A 27,989-nucleotide genomic window follows, 5' to 3' on the forward strand; every position below is an offset into this window, starting at 1 on the left:
ATATCACTCACCACTGATATTAGCCTTGGCTAGAAATCAAACGCGGGCCACGATGTTCATAGCGCAACATGCGAATCCAAACAACATTTGCTTCTATATAAGATATTACTAGAATATCCTCACGTCAACCATTTTAAGTCCTCAAATCCACAACCATATGGCAGTATCAATGCCACAATAACGATATGTTACGTGATATTTTTTTTTAATCATAAAGATCACCTAAACCAATCATAGAAAAAAAGCACACACATAGCTCCTGGGGGAGTTTACTTACAAAGTGTTTATCTGCTTTATTATTAACATTCAATACCAGACACACAAACGAAATCAACAAATGTTTTTGTTACTTAAAAATAGTGCTGCAACCATTCATTGTAATTCATCAAATATGTTCTTTGCTTCCATCATTTAAAGGATAGTTTTATCCAAATATTCACACCACGGGTGATGTGCGCAGACAGGAAGTACAGACACGGAGTTCCGGATTCAATTCCGAAAAAAGGAAATGTCAGCATCTGCCAGGCCGAAGGCAATCGGTCCAATAGGAGAAGACAGCTCCACTAATTTACAAATTGTATTTTTCCCTTCTTTCAGTTAAGTAGCTCTTCATTGTTCAATCTTGTGCCATTGCAATGTATCGTAGAGACAGGTGTACAGGTATGGTAGTAAATTGTTCTGCTTGTGCCTGTGATTGATTTCCTTAAAAAGATCAGCTTCACAAAGGAGTCTATATATATATTAAAAAAGCTGCCCAATTCAATAGTAAAACACCACAGTGATTCTGAGAACAACATTACTTATCCCCATTGTACCAAATGCACCGATATTGATATGACAACAACAATTTTGCTCCCCCATACATTGACGCAAAGCTTAGACCAGTTGAATTCGTTTAACCTCCAAATCCAGATAAGTGTTTAATCAAACACAATTTGAATATTTGATGGCGAGATTATACAGCACTATTTTTAGTGTATAATGTGAATATTTTTGGGTTATACTGTATGCCCATTTTCTGAAGTCTGTTGATCTGATGTAGGTTTCGTTAAAATTCACCACAAGCATGGTCACCAGAGATGTGCCAGCATGTTGTTGTAGTTACTGACGAGCTATCGGCCACATTTACAATGGGAACCACCAACCCGAATAGCAAACCACTGAACATACCCAAATATGGATCAGGCCTAGAGCAAGCTGGAAACTGGAAAATGTAATCACAAGCATGTCGGCGCCGCCAGTTGAAAGTTTAATAAGGCTTGGCAGTAACTCCACCACTGTCTGAAGGGTGCCTTATCCCGGTCTACCATTGCTACAATGCTGAATACAAAGCAGACAGATAATTAATGTTTAGAATTGTCTTTATTACAGATTAGTCAAAAATGAAAGTTAATGTGCAATATGCGTTCCATTTTGTTTGACCACTTTAATGGGATTTTTGTAATTAATGATCACATTTATATGTACACATCAAATGCACTCAATACGATGCATTGCTTTACACCAATAGTTCCGTACAATACGTAAAATTATTGTACAAAGATAAATTTCAATAGACAATGTTTACATGTGTTAAGTCTCTGACCATCAGAGCTTACAATAGATTTCTTTAAAAACACCTTTAAGAACATAATCGCTTGCAGGAAAACTCAGGACATCTAAGCTGTCACAAAGCATGTTGTGGGCATTTTCAGTTTCTGGCCTGACAGCCATCAGACGGAGCTTTCTGGCATCCATTCAGGCTGATCCTGTGCATTTTTGATAGAATCCAGCTCCTGAAATAGCAAAACCAGGCCATTGATGGAGATGCTTCTTTTCGGTCGAGTGCCCGGTTTCCCAGTGTGAGCGAACATGCCGATATCCAGAGACAAGCTACGTTTAGGTCCAGAAATTGCCGGAGTGCGGGCCAGTTTGTTTAGAGCAATCTCTGGCCAGCCATGCAAGAGCAGCGCCTGCTTTGTCTGAAGAACAAGGCTGGCGTGCTTAGAGTGGCTCACGTTGTCTGGCTTGTCGCGCTGAACGTTTCCCAGCGGATCTCGCTTGGGTCTGCACTTCGTGCGTCGCCTGCGCTTGTGGGCGGCCGGCTCGTCGACATTGCTTTGCGGTGCTGGCGCATTAGAATCCTGTCCCTCAGGGGCAGGCTGACATGAGGCAGATGACTGGCTTCGTGTGGAGTCGCTGCTTGAAGGCTGCCCTTCCTCCTGCACCATAAGCTTGCAGCTGAACTGGTGCTGCTGCTCTCCCTGGAAACCCTGAATCTCTCGGGTGGGCGCATATACGCTGCGCACCTCGGGGATCTTTCCGGCAGATGGATTGGCACACACCTTGTAGCGTATCATGAGGATAATGATAAACACGAGCAAGGAGGCCACGATGATACCACCGATGACGATTATCATGGTTCCCCCGATGAACTGGCTGGGCATGGAGGAGCACTGGATGTACTCTTCTTCAGTGATGAAGTCGATGCAACCCAAAAGCCTGGTGGCTGTCAAAGATGTACTGACGTCATCGTATATAGCCATGACGCAGACATCATACATGGCACCAGAAAGCAAGTTGTTGAGCACAAAGGACTTACTTGAAGACGGCAGCATTCTAAAAGACAAAAGCAGAATGCAATGGCATTTTATGACAGTTGCAGTATTTTTATGGCAATCATTTTTTACCTTAGTATTTGAGAACATCGCAAGACAACCATGAAATCAGCATCAAACTTCGCAATATCATGGACATACATGAATTAAAATGTAAAATTCAACAAAGTGCAAAATGTCAACAATTATAAAATGTTGTTAAAATCGAAATGGTACAGATGGTTAAATTGTAATTCCATGTTTATATTGCCACATTTCTTGTTGTGTTTTACGATCTAGTGCCAAGTGCTGATTTTGCAAAATACTAAAATAATGAATAGCAGGTCTGAAATATTAATGATTTCTGGGACAAGCAAAAGGCGCTCCTGCAATCTGGCACAAATGGATTGTGCAAGACTGGAGGCCATGTTTAGGAAATGTCCCAGTGTTTTATATTTCACCCTGCAGTTTCTAGCGAATTTATAAAAATAAAATAATCCCCACTTACGTAACATAATCCGCACTAATAATAATACAGTAATAATATTTTTTTTAAATAAAGCCAGTGGCCACTGAATATTTAAACAATCCTGCAACCGGACCTCCACTGAAGTGCACAATCTGTCTGGCACACAGCACATAACGCAATTAAGCTCACATTAGGCCTGAAAATGTGATACTTAAACCTACACATTCCAGGAAATACTACATCCGGGAATGAATTGCTAATGATAAGGGTGTGTGTGCAACTAGCATTCTTTATTACTGCAATGACAATATTTTTAGCTAATTCAGCCAATTACCAGATGTATTTCTGCCATCACTTGATTGGCACTTTAAAAGATAAGGACCATTAGGGCATCCTGCAATTCGAGCACAACCCAGAAAGGGGCCATGGCGGCTGGGAGAATTGCATCTCTTATACCTTAAACATTTTATCATGACAAGAAAATCCATCTTCAAAGTATAAATCATAGACTAACTAAATAATGTTTCAAAAGGGTAAAATGAGATAATTATATCAACTAGCAAAACTATTTGCTAAACAATGCATAATGCTCCTGTTGTACTTGTAAACAAATGTATGTTTTTCAAAGTGCATGAAAATATCAACATCAGAAGTAGGATGATTCACTGCTGTGGCGATGTGATGAATTGTCATGATTCACAATCACAATTCGCTTCAAGAATGTATTATTTTCTTACCACTGCGGTAAATGGTGGCATCTCTAATCGGTGCCATGGAGAATTTCACAAGTTACATACAAAGCTTATGAGTTGCATTCCATCAATCCTTATAGCATTCGTTAGATATATTGGGAACGTATTAGTTGAACATCATTAATTAATTGTTTATTTAATACAGCGTTCCATCCCGAATCAAATTATTATTGTGTATCACTTAATTACAATATTAGGCCTAATAAGGTTGTTTTATTAATTAATACTGTGGCACCGTTGTCAACCTAAACTTTGTACAGTATGATCCACACGAGGCTGAGATTTAGTAACAGTTAGTCACAATTGTCAGAAACAAGATAATGGTGGCAATAAATACATCTTTCAGGAGTTTTGGCAAGATAAATTACCTCCAGCAGAGAAAATTCAGCTCTGAAGATAAAATGAGTTTAATCGCATGGATTGGCATTTTGGTCACACAGATGGTATGGAGGGTAAACAGTATTTTTTGCAGAATATGAAACCAAAAATGAATACCGAAATAATTAACCAACCCGTATTCTTCCTGGCTGATGTAAAATGCGCATTAATTTATGTATAATACATAAACACAACCGTTAATGGCAGTGTTCTATGGAATACCACGTGAAAATCATCTGTATGTCATTGCGATTATTAAAATTATTAGGATACATTCCACTATTTACTATTGCCGAGGCTAACTAAAAAACATTTTAAAATATAAACATAACAGCTACTGTTTTTGATTGAAAACATGTTTCTCTGAGATTTCACACATTCACATTTCCTTTCCTACTCATACGTGTTTTTTCATATAAAGTATAATCCTTAATAGTTGACCAAGGCCGTGGTAATTACACTGCTCTATGTAGAGATCAGTAATGGAAGTTTTAGGTAATTGTGGTTATAGTTATAACGTCTTTACCCCCCCCCACCCCCCGCTTTTTTACAAAGATAACCTAAAACGTTTTGAGTGAATATTGCAGGTTCAGATTTTTGCGAGTTATTGTTTTGCCGGCTAGATGGGTCAGCAGAAGAGCAAAGGGCTCAACAATTGGAAGCATTATCAGTTGAAATCCTGGTTGAGGGCCCATCATCATCCCTTCGGGGTCAATAAAATGTATAAATAGATATTCTAAATGGGGGGGGGATATAAAAAGTTGTTATCCTATGGATGGACTCACCACCCCCGCGATAGGAATGTGGAATTTCCATCACTCTATCCAGGAAGTGAGCACTGCATCAACGCTCATTTGAGCAGGACATCACCGCTCATTAGAGCAGGACATCACGATTTTTAAACACATTTTTATTATTTTACACGTATTTAATATATCCACTCCCGTAAATATAAAAGTGGGGCATCACAGTTTACACCATTACAAAATGCAAATCCGTATGTCAGAGACAATAAATGTGCCTAGTCAGGAAAATGCGTCCACACCTACATGACGCTCAGCATTATTGTACCAATGGAGCAAAGTCCCATTTGCTGGAACTTGTCATTGCAGTAAATCATCATTTGGGAAGAGACATATTATAAATATTGTTCCTGAAATGAATGCACAGTATTCTGCAGTGCATTGTCTATAGATTTCTGTCTGTGTCATACCTAGATTGTAATTGTAATGTTACACGCACAACAGCACAGCTGTAATGTCACTTGGATGCTCGTGTTGAAAAACAATATTTATGCACAATAAAAAGGATGTACTCTATAATTAGAACCATCTTGTTGTACATTATAAAAGAATTATTGTATGGCATTACCGTTGGTAACCTTATCAAGAGAGAATAAAAAATAATTATGCAGGATTCCCTTACTTGTAATGGTGTCGTTCTATATTACCATATATCAATTAGTACATAACACTAAAATTAATGTATGTCACAGTATTCAACAGTTTGGTATCATGCAGTAATATCACTTTCTTAATTTTCTTAAATTTGAAAAAGTATATATAAAAAAATTACTCAACTTGTGACATTCAAAAATCATGTTCTAATTACTCCATACTTATAGTCGAACGAACACTGCCGATAAAAAAAAATCTAAATTATTAATAAAGATCACATGAGCTAGATTGAGTAAGAATGTCTACAAATTGAATAATTCATTTGACGATAATGTTAAATGTATAATGCCTATGACATTGTTGAACGTAAAATTTGAAGTGTGCAAGTCCAAAAGAAAAGAAATGAACGTATAAATTATATTATAAAAGTATGTTTTTGAACTGTCCATAGTGTTTGAAAGGGAAAAGAGACGGAGGTTGAATAATGGTTGTATTACATTGAATTATAGCATCCTCTTTACCACGTAAAAAAAAATGCTACGAAAACTCCTCTTTTGAACAAAGTAGTTTAAAGTAGAGTCGTTTTACCATTTATTTCCCACCAAATGTGCTATTGGCATCGTGTCATGAGATTAAGTATCAAACTGGATTTCCCAAAGGGCAGTGTATGTCTTTCTGTTAAATAACGGCGCAGAGCAGCGCACATCACCGAGCTACCTGTGATCTTCCATCAATTGACAGTTGGTCCATACAGTAGATGGCAGCACGTTCCTGACCCACTCCGCATTTGAGAGCAGTGTTCATCGCATAACTAATATTTCATTATCTCAGCCGGAATGCATTCAAGTTAAGTGCAGAACCAAAATTATGTGATGGGAGTTTTATTTATGCAGTCATTCGTGACGGTTCCACCTGAAGACAGAAGCCTGTGTTGCCTCCGAAACGTCGTGATTTTTATTTTATTTTTATTTTACTTTTATTAATTTTAATTTTTTACCTACGTGACTTTACCGAAAAAACCTAAGAATATGGGCTGAAACCATTAACTCACGACACTTGCGAACTTGGTTGAATGACAGGTGGCTGAAGCCTGTGTTTGAGGCAAAGGTCTCAACATTGCCAACTCGGCTCTGACCTTTGAACCACGTGAACGATGCCATAAAATAACTCCTTAAAAATAGATGTAAAATCCCATTCCAAATGCCATTAAATCCAGTATAATTCAACAATTGTTGGTTAATTAATATAAAAATAAAACTTTTAGAAACAAATGTGAATTTCAATTTCTCAAAAAAAAACGTTTCGGGTCAAAGCTATGTAATACTGTAAGAGTTATTTGTTTCAACTAAATATGTTATTAATTATCTTACTTCTTAAAATCGGAGAACAAGGTCATGCATTTTGACTTGGTCTCGCACGCCCTGCACATAAGATCTCCCATACTATACATTAATTGTGTAATGCATTTGATAAAGATCTAATACGACTGGTCGGCCTTATTCATTTTTTTAATTGCAATGAGCCACCACTTGTTCCATGTCACACGAGCAAAGTGGATGGATACGAAGCCTTGAGCAAATCCAAGCTGCTCCCACCAACCCTGTCTTTATACCACCCATCACCATCTTTCTTACCAAGTGGCATTTCCCAACTTATTGATTATAAGAGGACAAACATGGACTACACACTCATTATGAGCACTTGCACTTTTACCACTGCTGTGTTGCATAATGCAACATTATTCGTACTCACTAGGAATTGGGTTATGGACTACAGCTATGAAGTGCAGCTATGGGGTGTCGTCGCTATGGAGCATGCAGATGGTGCAACTGCATCGGGGCCCAGGCGCCAGAGATTGGGGGGGGGGGGAGATTGGACAAGAGACTCCCCTTAATTTTATTTATTGTGCCAGGACCCATGCCAACCATGCTAGGCCACTGACTGGAGTGACCTCATTTGAATGGGTTAGTTATATGAAGAAATGCAACAAATTTGTACTCAAAATAACAATAACATGCTTTCATGGGAAATGCTTGACTGTAAAAAATGATGTGTTTTAAAGTTGGCACCATACGGCCTCGAACAAGGCTTCTAGGTCACTTGGTACTACGTCACACGATCGACATCTTGACTTGCCTATGTGCCAAAGGCAAAAGGGGCTAACCCTCAGGAGGTCCTTTCAGTGAAAATGGCCTAATCAGCAGCTCTATAGTAACGAAATATGGAGTCATGCCAGGTTTTTTTTTTCCTTTGCAGTTTATTCGCATAGCCTGCTTCATACGCCTGTTATATGGCAGAATAAAAACGTAACATCTAGCTGTATTAGTCTTGTGGCCAATTCTTCAGAAAATACAGCAGTAAACCTCGCTATATGGTTTTCTGTCAGTCCATTGATTGCAATGGATAACACCAAACCACAAAATGATTGCTACAATATATAACAGAATGCTATGGCAACCTGTCAAAAAAGCTTATTTCCCAATGTACTTTATTGCAGTACATATTCCGTAGTGGTTCTGAAAAAAATGCAGTCAACTGTTTTTCTGGCAGCAATGCCATTTGTGATGGGGCACATAGACGTCCAGCTAAATAACCCTGTGAAGGCGCGGGCAGTAAGTTATCAAATGTATATAATGCATCATGTGGAGGCAGAAATGAGGCCAAATTTGTTTAAATTAATAACATGCTTAACCTCAATTATATGCTATGGGAACCTCATTTGCCAGTAAAAATATGATAATTGATTCTTTACCCTTCTATCTGGCAACAAAACTGACACCTTTTTACAAGGAGTCATGTTTGAATAGACCGCAATACCTGCAGTCATAATACAAACAAAAGAACATAACTCTGATAATGTGCACTGTCCTTGAAGTTGATTGGTCCACACCCGAGACAGCTTTCCTTAGAGCCTAGTCTCACATGGGTTGGACCAGATGACGCCAAAAGGCGCACAACTCAACGACAATGCACCATCAGAGTATGAGAGCTCGGGGCAAGCATCTACACTATGGGAACCTCATTTGCCAGTAAAAATATGATAATTGATTCTTTACCCTTCTATCTGGCAACAAAACTGACACCTTTTTACAAGGAGTCATGTTTGAATAGACCGCAATACCTGCAGTCATAATACAAACAAAAGAACATAACTCTGATAATGTGCACTGTCCTTGAAGTTGATTGGTCCACACCCGAGACAGCTTTCCTTAGAGCCTAGTCTCACATGGGTTGGACCAGATGACGCCAAAAGGCGCACAACTCAACGACAATGCACCATCAGAGTATGAGAGCTCGGGGCAAGCATCTACACTATGGGAACCTCATTTGCCAGTAAAAATATGATAATTGATTCTTTACCCTTCTATCTGGCAACAAAACTGACACCTTTTTACAAGGAGTCATGTTTGAATAGACCGCAATACCTGCAGTCATAATACAAACAAAAGAACATAACTCTGATAATGTGCACTGTCCTTGAAGTTGATTGGTCCACACCCGAGACAGCTTTCCTTAGAGCCTAGTCTCACATGGGTTGGACCAGATGACGCCAAAAGGCGCACAACTCAACGACAATGCACCATCAGAGTATGAGAGCTCGGGGCAAGCATCTACACTATGGGAACCTCATTTGCCAGTAAAAATATGATAATTGATTCTTTACCCTTCTATCTGGCAACAAAACTGACACCTTTTTACAAGGAGTCATGTTTGAATAGACCGCAATACCTGCAGTCATAATACAAACAAAAGAACATAACTCTGATAATGTGCACTGTCCTTGAAGTTGATTGGTCCACACCCGAGACAGCTTTCCTTAGAGCCTAGTCTCACATGGGTTGGACCAGATGACGCCAAAAGGCGCACAACTCAACGACAATGCACCATCAGAGTATGAGAGCTCGGGGCAAGCATCTACACTATGGGAACCTCATTTGCCAGTAAAAATATGATAATTGATTCTTTACCCTTCTATCTGGCAACAAAACTGACACCTTTTTACAAGGAGTCATGTTTGAATAGACCGCAATACCTGCAGTCATAATACAAACAAAAGAACATAACTCTGATAATGTGCACTGTCCTTGAAGTTGATTGGTCCACACCCGAGACAGCTTTCCTTAGAGCCTAGTCTCACATGGGTTGGACCAGATGACGCCAGATAGAAGGGTAAAGAATCAATTATCATATTTTTACTGGCAAATGAGGTTCCCATAGTGTAGATGCTTGCCCCGAGCTCTCATACTCTGATGGTGCATTGTCGTTGAGTTGTGCGCCTTTTGGCGTCATCTGGTCCAACCCATGTGAGACTAGGCTCTAAGGAAAGCTGTCTCGGGTGTGGACCAATCAACTTCAAGGACAGTGCACATTATCAGAGTTATGTTCTTTTGTTTGTATTATGACTGCAGGTATTGCGGTCTATTCAAACATGACTCCTTGTAAAAAGGTGTCAGTTTTGTTGCCAGATAGAAGGGTAAAGAATCAATTATCATATTTTTACTGGCAAATGAGGTTCCCATAGTGTAGATGCTTGCCCCGAGCTCTCATACTCTGATGGTGCATTGTCGTTGAGTTGTGCGCCTTTTGGCGTCATCTGGTCCAACCCATGTGAGACTAGGCTCTAAGGAAAGCTGTCTCGGGTGTGGACCAATCAACTTCAAGGACAGTGCACATTATCAGAGTTATGTTCTTTTGTTTGTATTATGACTGCAGGTATTGCGGTCTATTCAAACATGACTCCTTGTAAAAAGGTGTCAGTTTTGTTGCCAGATAGAAGGGTAAAGAATCAATTATCATATTTTTACTGGCAAATGAGGTTCCCATAGTGTAGATGCTTGCCCCGAGCTCTCATACTCTGATGGTGCATTGTCGTTGAGTTGTGCGCCTTTTGGCGTCATCTGGTCCAACCCATGTGAGACTAGGCTCTAAGGAAAGCTGTCTCGGGTGTGGACCAATCAACTTCAAGGACAGTGCACATTATCAGAGTTATGTTCTTTTGTTTGTATTATGACTGCAGGTATTGCGGTCTATTCAAACATGACTCCTTGTAAAAAGGTGTCAGTTTTGTTGCCAGATAGAAGGGTAAAGAATCAATTATCATATTTTTACTGGCAAATGAGGTTCCCATAGTGTAGATGCTTGCCCCGAGCTCTCATACTCTGATGGTGCATTGTCGTTGAGTTGTGCGCCTTTTGGCGTCATCTGGTCCAACCCATGTGAGACTAGGCTCTAAGGAAAGCTGTCTCGGGTGTGGACCAATCAACTTCAAGGACAGTGCACATTATCAGAGTTATGTTCTTTTGTTTGTATTATGACTGCAGGTATTGCGGTCTATTCAAACATGACTCCTTGTAAAAAGGTGTCAGTTTTGTTGCCAGATAGAAGGGTAAAGACTCAATTATATGATTGTATAAAATGGTGATCAATGCATGAAGCCATATTTCCCATCAAAATCTAGTTGTGATGTTTTCCCTTTGCATCACTTACTAAACTGCACATACATCAGCTGTATGGTAAAACAATCATGTTGGACTCATTAATAATTACACATTGCGACATGCTTTAAAGCATCTGGGATTAAAAGTGGCCCAGTGCATGAGCTAATGCCCTGCTCAGTGCTGTGATAAGGAATGTAAGTGGATGCATGAGATAAAAAAAACAGTGTGAGAATAAAAGGGATTATGGATAAAAAAAAACGTTTGAAATATGTATTTTTAAAAGTACAACCAGTTATGAGTTATATGCAGAAGTAATTCAATAATATCCAGACGATTAAATGGAATATTGTAATATAGCATTCCAACTGCTGACTGAAAAGAGCTTCGGTGATACAAAGAGAATAGTTATTTCAATTGCATAATTTAAATGCCCAGTGAGTATTTCCCCTTGGTGGCCCATTTCCATTCATGAAAATGGCGAAATGAAAGTACACTGATTTTAAAACCGATACTCATTCCCATTAAAAGACCCCTTGAAACGTAAATTTGTACTCTTTTCCACCAAAATACCATCCATTAGGATTCACTTGAACTTGCAAAGATATCGGGAGAGAAATACGTGAGGATCATCTCTTTTCTGCTACATTTTCAATCGATAAAAAAAATTCCAAAATATTTGGACAAGATATTTTCTAAATATTCACAACAAAATCACATTGGCATTTGATTTGTGTTGTGATTTAACATATTAATGGTACATATGAGCATCTTTGTGACCATTTCTGCAGCAACAGTTAGCCAGTCAATTTCATTTGGAGTAGTTTTTTTTTTTTAACACGTAGGCATTCACAACCAATATTATTCATAATAAAGGTTTTTGGGTTTGATCGAGCACGTATAATGTGTCGTAACCCTACAATCAGTAAGGGATGTCACATAAACAACATTCGCCAAAAAGTTACATCAGCCCACCGGTATGTTGGGGAGTAAATCCACAAAATTCACAATTTGAGTACAAATTGTAAATTTTGTGGATTGACGCATTTTGTTTATGTGACAAATCCCTTACTGATTGACTGTGTCGGGTGATGGAGGGTTATGACACATTTATACTTACGCGAAGAGAGACGGAGACTCAAGCTATCCTAAAATGAACACAATGTTGCAAAAATATTTATTTTTTTGCAATTCATCACATCGCAGGATCATGAGAGATGGTAGTGACTTTGGGAATCCTTATTCCAGCAGCAGACTGACCATGGCTGCTAATGATGATAATTTAATAACCTTTAGCTCTTTAACTTGTTACACTGTATTTTATTATTTATTGTGATATATATCATCAGTCTTTTTACGTGCAGTAATTGCAAGCTTTTAATGTTTTGACTTGTTTTAAAGTGAACCTGAGAAACTGCATTAAAGCAAGCAATTTACCAATATATTAAATTATCTAAAATAACCACCATGCTCAAGAGTGAACTTGTGCTTATTTGTGTGATGCATCTCATGTAACAATGAAAACTGTGGCAATGGATTAATCTCATGCAAAATGATAGAAGATTCATACCTGTACATCAAGGTATCATCAGATGAACTGTTGTACTGTATTTGGTACATCCGTACACTGGGAAGCATTTTGCTGGCAGACCATTTGATCACAGCGGAGTTGGATGTGACATCCAATGCTGCCACTCTCCGATTCTGAAAACCCTTTGTGTCAGAGGCATTATTTGCCGCATTAGCTGCAGGCTTAGTGGAGCCAGTGATATCAGAAGAGCCTGGATCTGGCTCAGGGTGAACATTGTGAGTAATATTGCTCAGGTGAGGAAGGTGAATTATGCTAAGCTCCACAAAGGTTGTGGATTCACCAGCAGGATTTGACGCGATACACGTGAAGGTTCCATCATCCTTCGTAGTTGTAACTAAAATCTCCAGGGTGCCATTGTCATGGACGACTGTTCTGGTGGTGTTGGAGATAACCTTTTCATCAGGTGAGATCCAGTGGACCCAGGGATCTGGGTCACCAATAGCCTTGCACTTTAGCGTCGCTCTCTGGCCTTCCAATACTAGAAGGCGATGAGTGTGGCGAGTTATCAGTGGCGGCTCACAAACAAACTCTTCTTCGGGGATGGACCAAAAGTACTTGCCTACCAAGGCCTGCGGAGAAGCACAGGTCTCCAGGTCATCCTCTCGTGTCAGTCGGCGCAGCCACAGTAGCTCGCAGTTGCAGTGCAGCGGATTGCCCCCGAAGTTGAGAACCAGCGGAGGTGTGTGATGAATGCCCTTATTCGCAAACAGCTGCAGGCGAGTAAAAAGTGGATCTGGGGGAAGCTTTTGAAGCTTATTTGATGTCATATCCAATCTGGCGAGCTTGTGAAGATGTGAAAATGTGCCGGCTTCAATATAATCAATCATATTGTGATCAAGGCTCAGTGTGTGCAGCGATGTCATTTTTTGAATAGCTTCCCAGGGAACTTTCTCTAAGTTGTTGTAGGCCAAATCGAGGTCTTCCAGGGACATCAGAAAATCATCGAAGGCTCCAACGGATATGTCACTAAGCTGGTTGTTGCTTATAATCAGGTGCCTGAGGTTGGAAAGGCCTTTAAAGCTTTTGTTTCCAATGTGGGTCAAACGGTTGTAGTCAAAGTGCAAGAAGGTTAAACTGCTCAGGTCTGCAAATGCATAAGGGGCTATTTGGCTGATAGTGTTTCGGGAGAGAGTCAAATCCACCATGAGAGTCATGTTGCCAAAGTCTTGCCTCCGCACGCTCGTGATGAAGTTGTCCCCCAGGCGCAGCTCAACCGTCCGTCTGTCGATATTGTGTGGGACAAAGAGGAGCCCAATTTTAGCACAAACAGTGCTCAGAGACGGTGACAGGTTCTGGCAGATGCAATGCGTCGGGCATCCGAGGGACGCGGTCACCAGCCCAATAACCAAGAAACAGAGCTGGGCAGTTTCCATTGTTTATCAGGTGAGAAAATCTGTGTGAACACAATGAAAAACACAGAGTTAATAAATGTGCATTAGTCACGTACATATATATAATCGGAAATATTTGATTCCACAAAACGATATAGTTTTTAAAATAAAACATGACAACATATCTTAAAACCTCTAAATGTCCATTTATGTACAGTAGATCGTAATAATATCAGCTATGTTCTTGGAGGGAACAGTAGTTAGCACACTTCACTATGAACCCATCAATCCGAGTTTGATAATTATTGGATGTGACTAACATGAGTGGCAAGTGATATCAGTACTGGTCCAGCCCCTCTCCACCCCTAATCAGTCCCCAACCCCCACCCCCCATGACCTAGAAGGCATACGTATGGAGGCTTTCACCCAGCAGTGGGTTGACAAAGGGGCTGTAATGTGCATGCCCAGAGTTAAGCATGAATGCCAACGCTGTGATTTTTCTCCAATCAAATCTCTTGTGTTCTTGTGAATCTTGTTTTTAAATGGCAGTTACAGCAAATATGTATGACAGGTCCTACATATTCCAGATCGGCTCTTGTGAATTTCCAAAAGTGCATGCAGAAACTGAATGTCTAAAGAGCAGCTTTAACAGGTTAACACTGGCACATAGGATCTATACAAGGTGCCACAGCAGATATAGTTCCAGCAATAACTCACTTATCAGAGATCTCTGGCATTGTATTTCAGTTAATGAATGTCGTACAAGACGATAAGGACAGCTGCTGTTATCTCCTTGCTGGTACACAGAGACAAAGTCAGGTCATCTGATTGGGGAGTTGTAATAATGGATGCCGTTCGGTGAGGCCCTTTCTTATGAATTTGCCAAAAAATTGTCACAATCAGTATAGTGATATAAAAAATATTCTTCCAATAACCTTTAAGAACATTTAGTCTTTTAGTTGCATTCATATGCTATCCCAAAACAACAGAAGGCTTTGCTTTTTTTATGGACTCAATAGCATACGCATGTAAGAATATAGATATTTTCTGATCCTAGACTTAAACCACATTATTATTGGCAGATAAAAAGTCAAAATAATATAGGTTCATTAGACAGAACAAAAATTGGTACCATACGAGTCAGGGTCAAAGAGAGAGATTGGGAGAGGATAAGACGGCAACTCACATACGACTGAGAGGACCTCGGTTGACATTTTTTTTCTGGGCCTCTGAAAATCTTTCCATGGCCATGACATGCGTTGGCAAATTGTCAGTTGAACCAGTTTGTGTTTAATAAAATTTGTTCAAAAGAGTAAATTACCACCATTTTAAATTGTGATTTTTGTTGTTGTTGTTGTAAACAAATTCCTTTTTTGCTGCCGCAGGAGGTAGAAACATAAATATTTGGTCAAGGACAATGAGCTATTTGGGTTACAACCCGCTGTGGGACTGGGTAACTGGTTGTTAAATAGTCAAACAATAATAATCTCAGTGTCTGGAGATTTTTTTTTTATTTCACACGTCTCAGCTGGTGATTGGTATTGTTGATGCGCGTTACAATCAATGACAATCGTTAACAATCATTAATTGTCTTAATTGTGTTTTATAATGAAACATCAAATAAGTACAATAATAACTATCTTGTTTGAAATAAAAGTAGTTAGTTGTCCATCTGTCGCAGCTCAGCTTAGCTTACCAAGATGAACAAATGCACGAAAACCAACAAGTATTTTTTGGTTTTAACTACAAAAATATATAGTGTTTACGTGCTAGTTTTTACTTGCTATATGAATCCAGTAGGCAAGTGACTTTAACACTCATGGACAGGCATCATGGGCACAATTTATTATTGCACAGGACAAGTCAAATAACACATTTATAATTGGTCTGCATATTACTACTATAAATGAGCCAAGAATGTCGGTTTGTGTGTAACGTGTGTGACGTCACTCCACATGCCGCACCCCTCCCCCCGTCATTAATATTCATCAGTGGGTGGATTTTTACACTCACGCAGAAGGTTAATCGGAAATACTTTTTTTTCGCAAATTCGCTTTAAGTTTGACGTTTCTTCATTGAAAGTGAATCTAATAAATAATTATACGCAAGCAACACAGTGGATTTGGTGTCTTTGTTTCTTCAGCACTTGAGACAAAAGGTAAGTATAATTTATGCTTCTACATTATGGTAAAATCGACATTTCTCGGTGATTTGCCAGATATTGTATCGAATTCCAATTTATTTCAAGCCCAGCGACCGAAAGCAGAAGAGAATAAAGTATCGGAACAGTGAATTTGAACAAATTGAAGGTCAGTTATATACAGTGCTACAGTGACATGAAGTGAGGTGTTTTATGATGTAGTTTTGTGCAATAATCACTGCCATTAATACAGTGCTACAGTGAACTGCAGTGAAGTGTTGGATGGCATTCTTTCGTGCAAGATTCACTGCCATTAAATTTACACAGGATACAATTTTCTTTTTTTCGTAAATATTACAGCTTCCGTCCTAGGACGGGCAAACAAGCTAGAAATTAATAATGCACATTTTGTAATATAGTTTTAATTTGAATAAATCACACATCAACATTGCATTAATAGGTGATGACAGAACAATTTGAGTTCAAATAACAATACCTAATTTAGCTTTATCAACTTGTTCTCCTTTAGCTTTACGATATTAAAACATATCATTCATAATTTAATTGCATTGCCACGTATATAACAGAAATATGTTACCTAAAAAGTAGATGCATTATCTGCAGTGGTTATTTATACATCATGTACGAGTACAGTATTTTTTTTTATTGAAAACCATTTTTCTAGGACGCAAAATGTAAAGAAAATATGATGTTCTTCGTGTGCTTGTGTAATTCATAGTCATACAGTACATACAATAGTGTCAGGTGATGTATTGTGCAGTCATTGGTGACTTGGCTGAGACCATCAACTTGCTGTTTTATTACCAGAAAGGATACAAACCTATTCTTATTTTTCATACTTTGATCCTGGCAAAAAGGTGCTATAGATATAACTGCTCAAGCCGAGCTATAAATGCCCTGATACGTGCATTGGTTTCCTACTGTTCGCCTTGTGGCATTCTCTGGTCTGACATTGTAGCTTTGTCTCACCAAAGAAGGGTGCTGTAGGCCAATCAATTTCAAAGACGATGCATATATTAACAGAGCATGTTTGTTTGAACGTTTTTTCACAAGCAGTGCAGACTTTATTCCTTGCAAAAGGTACATATTGTTGTTTGAACATCTTACCACCTGTTTTATAGCCAAACCCTATTCTTATTTTTCATACTGTAGGACCCTGTTTAATGCAGCTGCCTGGATGCAAACTCAGGCATCAGCAATGCCAGCTCAACATATACAAACTCGTATTATCATCGCGTCGATAATTCCTCTTGTCTTCACTTAAGCAGGAAATTCCTTTTTATTCATTCTCCAGGCAGTAGCTCCCGTTATCGACACAAAGATCAGGAGTCACCTGGTGGTGGCAGTACATTCACCCTAGAATCTGCACCAAAGTGCCCCTAAGAGGACTCGATCAGTCCATGAAAACACCGATTGCAGAGCAGATCTACAAGGTTACATTTGGCATGACATAAAAAAAAATGTGGCAGGCATGTTGTTAATGATTTATGATTATGATGGTTCTGCTGTTGATTATGATGGTGGTGGGGTGATGGTCGTGATGAGGACAGGAAGTAAAATGACTTATAACCATCGTCATCACGCCGTCACTGAAACGTCATGATGTTGTCGCCACTGCACTAAATTAACGATATTAACGTCAATACATGAAGTGATCACAATCGGTGCTTAATTCACACTATTATCCACACTCAAGCACAGATAACAGGAATTACCCAGCATTGGGGGTAAGTTCACAAAATTGCCTGCATTTCACCATGCGTGTTCTTGGTTCTTTCGGTAAAGGCACGTGACTTTACCGAAAGAACCAAGAATATGAATCCCTGCAGTCACGAAAGCTTTAAATCAAAATGTAACCATGCTTGTTTGCATGGATGGGAGGAGCTATTTATGCAGATACACCGCGGGGTAAAATAATCTTCCCACAGTGCCCTACTGTATTCCAATGTACTTGCTAAACAATAAATTGGGGGATAACATGTCTTGAGAAAAGCATGTCATGTATGATTGGTCACATTTTTTCTATACAATCGTAACATGTTTACATGTTCAAATGTGACAAGATACCTCTATCTGTAAGATACGAGAGTAAAGAACATAAACTTTAAATTAAATTATAAGCATGATTTTCATTTAATGCCAAACCTACAGATATGCATATATCAGAATCTTTTAGACTGTAAGAATCTGATGAGCTATGAAGATTTGTTTCACAGATGTCCAGAAGGGGCAGGGATCAACATCATTTATAAGTGAATAATGAGTTAGAATTTCGATTTAAAGCTTTCGTGACTGCAGGGATTCATATTCTTGGTTCTTTCGGTAAAGTCACGTCGAAGGGAAATAATAAAATAATAAAAAATTAAACATAATAAAATTCTCACGACGTTTCGGCCACAACGCAGCTCTGTTTCTTCACCCGACGACGGCTGCTTGCGTTGTGGCCGAAACGTCGTGAGAATAAAATTTTTTATTTTTTATTTTATTATTTCCTTTCTTCGTGACTTTACCGAAAGAACCAAGAATAATGAGTTTGAAGTTTCCAAAAGCACTCATACCTAGTCTCGTCCACATTTTTACTTCACTATTTTGATCCCAATCAGCCTTCAATAACTGTCCTATGTATACATACTCTGGCGTGTTTTACACTTGTGTTCCTGTGACAAATATCTTCAAATTTGGAAGACTGCACTTTGTAATAAAAATCAAGACACCAATGTCAAAAGAACATTTTTAATCAGAGTGTATTACATGTTAAGAACACATGGATCCAAAACATTCACATCGACAAAGAAAATGGAACATCTGAAAAGTGTGCAAAGAAGAATAGAAATGTGCATAGTTAGAACTACAGAGACGCAAGGAGAAAGACGTGGATTAGAGACATCACCTTTAAGATAAGTATGTGGGCAAGGGACAATGGCTGGTCGTTGAAGTATAGTTGGGGCGCCACGGTCGTGAAATGTTAATTACCTCGCCTGGTATACAGGAGGTCGTGGGTTCGATTCCGACTGTGATGCCTGTATATTTGGATTTTGCATGCTCTCCCTGTGGTCGCGTGGATTTTTCTCCAGGTCCTTCGGTTTTTCCCTCCACATTTCGAAAAATTTGTTTAGAGTATTTGGCTGCTTTTAATTTCCACATGATAAGCCACATCGTTGAGCAGCTATCATGTGTGGCCAGCTCGCTACTGACAAAGAGCTACATAGCTTAGTGGGCCTTACCTGATAAAATAAAAATAGAGTCGTTTCAGTTTAGCTTAAAGCTAATGCCAGAGTGGCAGCCAAATGGAGGGAACATGCCTGATAGGATGTCCAGTGTTGAGACAGAGTTCTGGTGCAGAAGGACTAGCATTTTGCCCGTCCAAGTACGGGTATATTGCAGTAAATCTGAAACTTACAAGTGAAAAGCAGACTGCGACGTGATATTCATTGCATTAACGCGTGTGCAATTTGTAAGGCTGCAGTGACACAGACCTATTTCATTTAAAGGTTATAATCCCTTGTTCATCATGGCGTCCTTTTTACTTTGATGTCTCAATAGCGTGACGGAGATCACGTGACGTGAGGGTTCTGCCTTTGTTGTGAGGGTTGTAAGTTGACACAGAGGAGGCGGGAGGAGGCGCCTCGGTCTCCATGTGGAGTGACGTCAGCAGCTAATTATTATGAATGGAGGGGGGGGTCCATGTGGAGGACGTCACCTGTTCATGATTATTAATGAGGGGGCTGGTCGACGTGGAGTGACGTCACGAGCGATGCACACTGACATTCTTGGGTCATTATGGTAGGTAATAATGGGGGGGGGGGGGTGACCATTTGGAGGACGTCACCTGCTCATGATTATTAATGAGGGGGGCTGTTCAAAGTGGAGTAAAGTCACTTGCTCATGAGTATTAGTGAAGGGGGGAAGAGTACAGTGACGTCACCCGCTCATGACTTAATGAGGTGTGGGAGGGTGTCCATTTGGAGGACGTCACCGGCTCATGAATATTAATGAAGGGGGCTGGTCGACGTGGAGTGACGTCACGAGCATTAAGGGCATTCCTGGGTAATTATAGTCGGTATTGTCACATTGTGAGACACTGAGGAGATGATAACGGGTTGGGAAGGCCTTCATCCAGTAGTGGAATGACCATGGTTGATACATTTTAAAATGCTAAAATAATACCAACTATACAAGGTATTCTAATAGGGGTTTTCCCCTTTTTTCTGGCAACAAAACTGACACCTTTTGCAAGGAATCATGCTTACATTAACCACAATACTTGCAGTCAAATGCAAACAAAAAACAATACTCTGATAATTTTTGGTACAGCCGATAGACGTGCTCTCGACTACTGTATTTAATTTACATATTGTATTTAACATGCACGTTGAGGATGTATTATACAGTGACAGATGCGTACAATATAATTATCCATATGATTTGTATGTATATAGCATCTAAATTCAACTATCTCAAGATGTTGCAAAGAACATGGGTGTCCTGGGGATAAAATGCTTATTTAATTACGGGAGAAAGAGTCGCTCATAGGCAGAGGAAAATAATGGTTTTGAGCCTTGACTTAAACAAAGGCAAGGAGTTGACACCACGGATGGCAGGGGGGAAGGGCGTTCCAGATAAGCAGGGCAGCAGAGGTGATCGAGCAAACTCCCTCCGATGAGCGTTAACATTGATAACAGCAGTAATGAACCAAAATAATGGGAGATATATTCTCTGCTGCCTGAATGTATTCCTTTAGGATTGTTGCCAGATGGATGCATCATTTTACACTAATGTCGAGCATGCAAAGATAACAACATGACAGGCCACTAAGATTGCTATTGGTACCCAGCAGCGTTTGGCGTAATCAGACATTGGGGGGAGAGACCCAGAGACGTGGTGGTGATAGCCGATTGCGCCCCCCCCCCCCCACACCTTTTTAATTTATAAAATCCCAGTGATATGACAGGAGAGATGTTGACAGGACAAAAAGACAAGACACGTGGGGTTATTTTGTTTATTTTAACAATGGAATTAAAACATAATCGTGTATTCTTTAAGTTAATATTTGATCTATAATCATTATTAATATAATTTGTTCTTCTTTCTTTTAAGATGACATTTAAAAATGGAAAGAAAACTGACTAAAAATACCAAGTTCAATTACTTTTTCGTATACTAAAGAAGGCAACTGTAATTTAAACAAAAAAGTCCTGAATTAATTTTAAAATAAAATTGTATGCACGCATTAATGTTAATGAAATTCAGTTTGAATTGTAAAAAAAAGAAATAACCCTGTGATTTGTTGAAGCAAATATACTACACCGACATTTCCTGATTTTGGGCCACCCTGTCGATTCAGTGAGGCAAAAGAAATGTAGACAACAATATAGATGTAGTGAGATAAGAGGAGAGATAGACATGAGATTATATATCATCAATATGCTAATTGTTAATTAGCATGTTACGTTTATTAGGATTTGAATTTGAGATCATATTTTTGGACACATTTCTCTCATAAATCTGGAACCCCTTTATTTACTTGGGGCCCTGGGCTTTTGCTTTTCTTTCTTGGGTCTCATGCTGTCCACTGCTCATGGTTATATGGAAAGGGCCACTTGCAAAACTTCATAAACTTCATTAAGTACTTACCATTCATTATTTAACCAGTTTGTGATATGTATTGTTATTATTCACAAATCATGGTTTCCCCTTACATGGTCCCCACACCATTCCAAAAAACATTTTTTTTCACCGTCACTGGTATTTTCAAAGGGGTTGTTTTCAATGACAAGTGCATTTTTCACTACAAAAATCAATCTTATAGAAGTGGAACTGCTCCTATATTGATCTGTCATATTAAATCCCATGTTTGTTTACAAGACAAACCAGACAATTGGTGTTATTGGTTTCATTACGTGAAGTAAAAATATTTGCTCAGTCGGTTTGTTTTTCCCTTTGATCATTTGCATAAGAACATTGTTCTTTCCCATGCACTTATGCAATTAAATCTCTACTTCAAACTATCCAACTCAGGTCAGGATTGACTTCAAACATCAGCTCCATCTTACATTGCAATGCCATTTTAAAAAGGTAATTGTCGAGCCCTGCAATTTGTTGCTCGTGCCACCACTGGTGGAAGAGCTTCGTCTAGAGCAGGGGTCGGCAACCAAAATAACAAGAAGAGCCATTTCTTTCCAATTCGGTACAAAATTCAGTATTTCAAGAGCCGCAGTGCATCTGAGTACATACTGTACATACGTACATATCGTCAAGAAGCAGCCCGTAAAGAGCCGCATGCGGCTCCGGAGCCATAGGTTGCCGACCCCTGGTCTAGAGGGAGCTCCAAAGAGCCCCTCTGGTTGCGAAAGGTTGTGAAATAACACATTGACATCTATTTCACTGCCTGTGGTAGAGGTGTGGTAAAAGGTACGGATGCAGCACTGAAATTGCTTGCTCACTCCTTGCTGGCAGAAGGGCCTCCATTAAGGAGGTGCTGGGATAACGAATCAATCCTGCGACCTCTGGATTGCAACTCAAGTGTGCTATTACCACGCAGCATTCATAATGTTGCTTAAGTCCTTGTGATTTAAAATATATAATAATGTATATTTTTAGTCCTCTATATACGTACGTACTTGTTAATTTAACCTGTCACTGAATGTGAAGCACTCGGAGCACTGTGAAAAAACTGTTCTTCCATATCACCAGAATGAATACAGCCATTTTTATCTTTAACACCCACAAATCACACTTCACAATGCATTGCATTTACAAGTCTACAAATAAAACACGTGTAATTCAAATGAAAGCAGCTGTGTTTATGTAGCCAGCTGGATTGTGTTATTGCGTCGTATGAAAACTAATTTTTATTCTCAAACTGTTTTAGCTACCGTTCCTCCATACAAATGTGATCCTTGGTGTAAAGGTGCATATGGAAGCTATATAAATCATGCAGATTTGCTGTTTAATTAAAATACAAATATTAACAAATTTTAAATGGAAGAAGGCATATTTACTCAAAAAATTACTGCACACTGCTTAGCATGCCATTATCTTGTATAATATTGTTCATATAAAAAACTGTAATCTGTATATAATTCATTGAATTCAATACTTATTTGCTGAACGCCTTCAACCTGGTAAATCCTTAAAGCAGTCATTCCTTCTTTACATAATACATTGTGAGGAGGCAAAAAAAGGTTTACAATTATTTGAAACTTTTGTTTTGTCTTTCTCTTGCTATGGTGTTAATATCGGAGGCATTGGCCTGACTGTGGTGGGCAGCAAAATGAAACTCAGATGGCAATTACTTTTGTTTACTAAAGCCTTTTTGAGAAATGGCTGCCCTCATGGGCCTCCAATATGAGCCGTACTCGTCAACCATCTATACAATTTCACAATCAGGCAAACTTTAAAATGCACTAAATCCATATCGCTTGTCATTCACAAGTTTCCATCTTATTCTGAGCCATTAGTCCCATTGCTGATCGTGTTGTATTTTTTCCATTTGGTTATTTTTGTATGTTTTCTCTATCCTTACAGACTCGGACTCACATATAGAGACTCACCTACATACACTTACATGATATAGACCTACATAGAGACCCATAGGCTTATGTAGTAATACAATTACAAAAAAAATCCCACGCCAACTTCCACTTTATTATATCAAGCTGAAAGCTATTTAGAAATAAACGATTAATATTTTTCTGCAAAAAATGTTACTTCAATTAAATCATCCTGTCCACCCAGTGGTATAATTGGGTTAGTTGTTCAACGGGTCATGTGTGGTGCAGCAAAGTGTGGGTACTGTCACCTCCTCAAGCCATCTGGCCATGGTGAAAGAGTAGGCCAAAATACCCTTTAGGGGGCTCTCTAGAGCGCCCTCTAGTGGAGACCCTTCCACCAGTGGTGGCGTAAGCACACGAGTGAAGGACTGCACCTTTACGGAGAATGTGAAGCTTTGTTCCAATGTGGGAAGAAATATGCATAATTAAGCTACAAAGGTACACGCAGTGACAATAATGTTCGACTGTCCTTCGGATATTTGAGAGGAAAGAAACAAGGCTTCACCCATGAATCATAGCAGGAGAGGCCAAGTATCCACCATATTCTGTTGATGTTGGGAAGCGGGAGTGAGGGGGAGAAAGGCAATGAATCTTTTACGCTTGTCCACCCATCACACACAAAGCCCCTATAAGATTGAGCAGTCTAGCTGACAAATGACCAGCCTTGTTTTCTTTTCTTGTTTTGTCTCTTTCTTTTTAGCGCACTTGAAGGTCCCCGTGCTGATAAATAGCTACTGTCATGAGCCTTAACAAAGACGTGACCCCCAGAGTGCCAGTTAAGAAGAGGAGCAAGATACTGTACACCGACGCATCATCGATGAAGTAACACCACGGGCTGTGGTCGTTACTGTCGAGCCAGACACAATCGACTACATATTCAAGAGCTGCTGAATCCTACTTAGGGTGCTGTGATATATTGATTTGCGTGGGTCGCCTCCAGAGTAATGTGAAATGAAATGTATACGGTCATCCTGTAACTGACAACGTGATCTTACAGCTTGTTATCAAAAATGATTGAAAAACGTGACCGTCTGAAGAAATCTAAAGGGTGGCGTATACACGCTTTTCTTGTGCGCATATACGCATTACATTTTGACGGAGTTACATTTCTGCTGTCAGTGTATGAGTGAAAACAATTACCCCCAACATTCTACAATCTCTCTATAGTGTCCCCATCAATGTAAATTAGAGTTGAAATTGACCACATGTGATTGCAACATTTTAATGAAATGGATTTATAGATTTCTTACTAATTACTATAATTATGGCTGATAACTGAACAAACACTATCAACAGTTTAAACGTCAGAAAAACTGGTCACATATGTCAACATCTGCAGCCCTTTATCAACCCACTGCTGGATGAAGGCCTCCCGGTGCATTGCAGTCATGGTTGTTTGATCATTCTTCACTATGCTAGTCAGTCCGGTTTGATGAAGACAAGAGCAGAAATCGGTATCCATTAAGAGGTATTCTTTGGTTCTTTTGGTAAAGTCACGTAGATAGAAAAATAATAATCAAATAAAGTTAATTAAAAAAATAAGAAACAACAAAAAAACACTAATGTAGACTGTAGCCTGGTTCTTAACATTGGTGAGCGTACTGGCAGTCTATTATGTAGACTGTAGCCTGGTTCTTAACCTCGGTGAGTGTACTGGCAGTCTATAATGTAGACTGTAGCCTGTTTTTAAGCTGGTGGGCGTATTGGCAGTCTTATGACGTATAAAAGGTAGCAAAACGTGAGCAGCAACGATTTATATATGTGGCCAATACGAGTGAATTATTTGATAACCTACGCATTTCAAATGGTTACCGCATAATTCACTGTTGTTGGCCACATATAAAGGAATTGGAACGGCTAAAGTTTACGCCACCTTAGGGCTCAAGGGGCATCGACAAATGATATATCTTGGCTGGTCTGATGGACTACATGGCTGGGAATTGTCAGGTTGATAGCAGTGTGCTAACTACTGTGCCACCACTATAAATGTAGATGTCAGCATTATATGCATAGCTAACATACCTTGCTTGTTTATTTAAAAAAAAATTGCCATGAAAGTAAAGCATAAACCAAACATCGAGTATCATACGTTATTTCATAGGAGGACGAATGATATACGAGGGAGAGAAGGGGTTGGGATGCATCAAGGACAGAGACAGATTATATTCAAGAGATGACCCAAAATCTTCTTTGGTGCTCAGCATGTGATTGTTCATACACTTATCTGGCACGTATGCAATGGGTTACAAGGATATGCACATTGTGTGGAATATTATCGAATTAAATTTTGTTGAAATTGTAGTATGCATTATTATGAGAATGTTGCGTGGTGGAATATGGAATTTTAGTGGATCCATGTACAGTATCTAGAATTCCTGAAAGTGTAAATACAATCATATGTAGCCAATTAAGTATGGATCAACGCACTTTGCCAAGCTAATTGTCTTCCTCATCCTAAACGATCATGGGAAGGTCACTATAAATAGTGTTAACAATAAAAAGGATTATCAGCTTATATTCAATGGGCAAATTAACTATCTTAAACAACCAAAAGCTATATTGTATTCACTTAAACTAATGAACATGACATCTTAGGATTTATAACCCCAGGCACAAAAGCTAAAACCATTCATTACCAACACAATTTAAGGGGGAAATGTGCTATTTTTGACAAACATTGATGAACGGATCATGCATAAGTATAATAAATAAGTGGCCGTTTTGAGTTGTGGGGTAATGTGTGACAATTGTTTTAATAATTTTAATCAGAACCATGTTTAACCACATGCAAGCAACACTACGATATGTAAATTTCTGTTTATTGATATTTAATGTGATAATGGTCTGCAGATTTGTATTCGGCCGATATATTAACCCCTGCTCATGTGGTCTTCGTAAGCGCTTAAGCACAATTATCTCATTTGGAGATAATTTTTTTCTGTTTATTTGAAAACACAACTGTGTTGACAGAAACATCCCTGGAAAAAAAAACATCCATTTGCAATTAATTTCTCGGAGGACTACCGCACGGCCGTATGTTGCGATCACAAAATCTTGCTTTTCCCAAAAGGGCTTTATCGGTCTATGCTTTGCATTTGCAATTGAAGCAAAGTGCACCAGCCATTTTCAGGATTATCATTCATAGTTGCATGTATTGACCTATTTGACATTGAATACGTAAATAGAAGCCTTTGTAAAATATGCAGCCATCTTTCTATTTATTTTAGAATTAAAAACATATTTTCCATGACCAATGATTAGGCCATATTTCCCAAACATATCCACACGTGACAATATTTTTTTTTTACAATTTATGCGGGTACTTTAAGAAAACTGAAACATTTCCATGCTCCACCACAAAACAAACACAAACTGAATGCAAACATTTTTTCTTCCAAGTCAATATATACATTCGAAAAACACACGCAATCATCTCGACAAAAAAAAGAATGTACATGCGTGAACATTATTTTCCATGGGAAAAATGCATTTTGGGCATTGAAATCGTGCCAGTTATAATGATGCTGCTGCTGCATTGGCGGCGAAGATGCAGACAAGATACATTATTTACCTGTGTAGAGGAACATTGAGGCTGGGTTGAGATCAGCGAGCTGGCGGTGGTTGCGGATGTTTGGGTCCTTTACGCACGAGAATTTCCCATCGGTTCGCGCGCCACTCCGCCGAGCGCAGCGAGAGACGAGCGCGACACGACAGCCCCAGCGGCTTGCAGAAGCAGCAGCAGAAGCAGCAGAGAATCCGACAGCAGACCACTACTACCACAGTCAGCACAAAGTCTGCGACAACAGGGGGTAGGAGAGTGACACGGAGAGATGATTTTGCCGTCTTCACGCGAGGGGCTTCTCAAACCTCCTTCACTCGGCTCTTGCTGCCGCTGTCCACAGTACTACCAGCGTGCCCGTCGTCGCCGCCGCAGTCTTCAGCATTTCCCAATTTCGTTCTCAGCTTTTACCTTCGAGGCGCAAATTGTTTAACCGCATCGGCGTGTCCCCACATGTTGGTGCTTACGCTTGTGCGAGACAGCACGCACGCACGCACGCACAAAACAAAACTGTGAGAAGTCGGAGGGTGGAAATGGTAAGAGAGGTTAGTGTAGAGAGAAAGGAATAGGAAGGGGGGGTTGGGAAGAGTGTGGGGGGGGGGGATTGCTGCTGTTTTTCTCCCGTCACCACAACAGCTCCGGCAAACCTCGGCGAGCGGAGAGACGGCAGGGCGATCGAGAAGGGGGGGTGGGTGAGAGAGCGCAAATCTGCGCAGCGATCACCGCCTCGCCCCCTCTCTCTCTCTCTCGCCTCGCCCTGCCCGCCCCAGATGCGGCGGCGGCCAAT

At 39.6% G+C, this 27,989-nt stretch overlaps 1 protein-coding gene across 1 annotated transcript; it reads right to left on the reverse strand.

Annotated features, from left to right (window-relative positions):
* Window positions 1-273: 273 nt before the first annotated feature.
* On the reverse strand, window positions 274-27,833 carry LOC144719924 (leucine-rich repeat and fibronectin type-III domain-containing protein 5-like). The gene is made up of 3 exons (XM_078596266.1): window positions 27,215-27,833; window positions 12,578-13,991; window positions 274-2,598 (listed from the first exon to the last, which is right to left on the reverse strand). The coding sequence occupies exons 2-3, from the start codon at window positions 13,969-13,971 to the stop codon at window positions 1,713-1,715; spliced, it is 2,280 nt and encodes a 759-aa protein (XP_078452392.1). The 5' UTR covers window positions 13,972-13,991; window positions 27,215-27,833; the 3' UTR covers window positions 274-1,712.
* Window positions 27,834-27,989: the final 156 nt, after the last annotated feature.

This window comes from Lampetra planeri, chromosome 7, assembly GCF_965212315.1.
Source record: "Lampetra planeri chromosome 7, kcLamPlan1.2.h2, whole genome shotgun sequence".
Taxonomy (NCBI): domain Eukaryota; kingdom Metazoa; phylum Chordata; class Hyperoartia; order Petromyzontiformes; family Petromyzontidae; genus Lampetra; species Lampetra planeri.

Coding starts and splice junctions, on each gene's coding strand:
- LOC144719924 (XM_078596266.1), bottom strand. CDS start 13,971: ATGGAAACTGCCCAGCTCTGTTTCTTGGTTATTGGGCTGGTGACCGCG. Junction 2,599..12,577: donor GATGATACCTTGATGTACAG/GTATGAATCTTC, acceptor TTTGTCTTTTAG/AATGCTGCCGTCTTCAAGTA.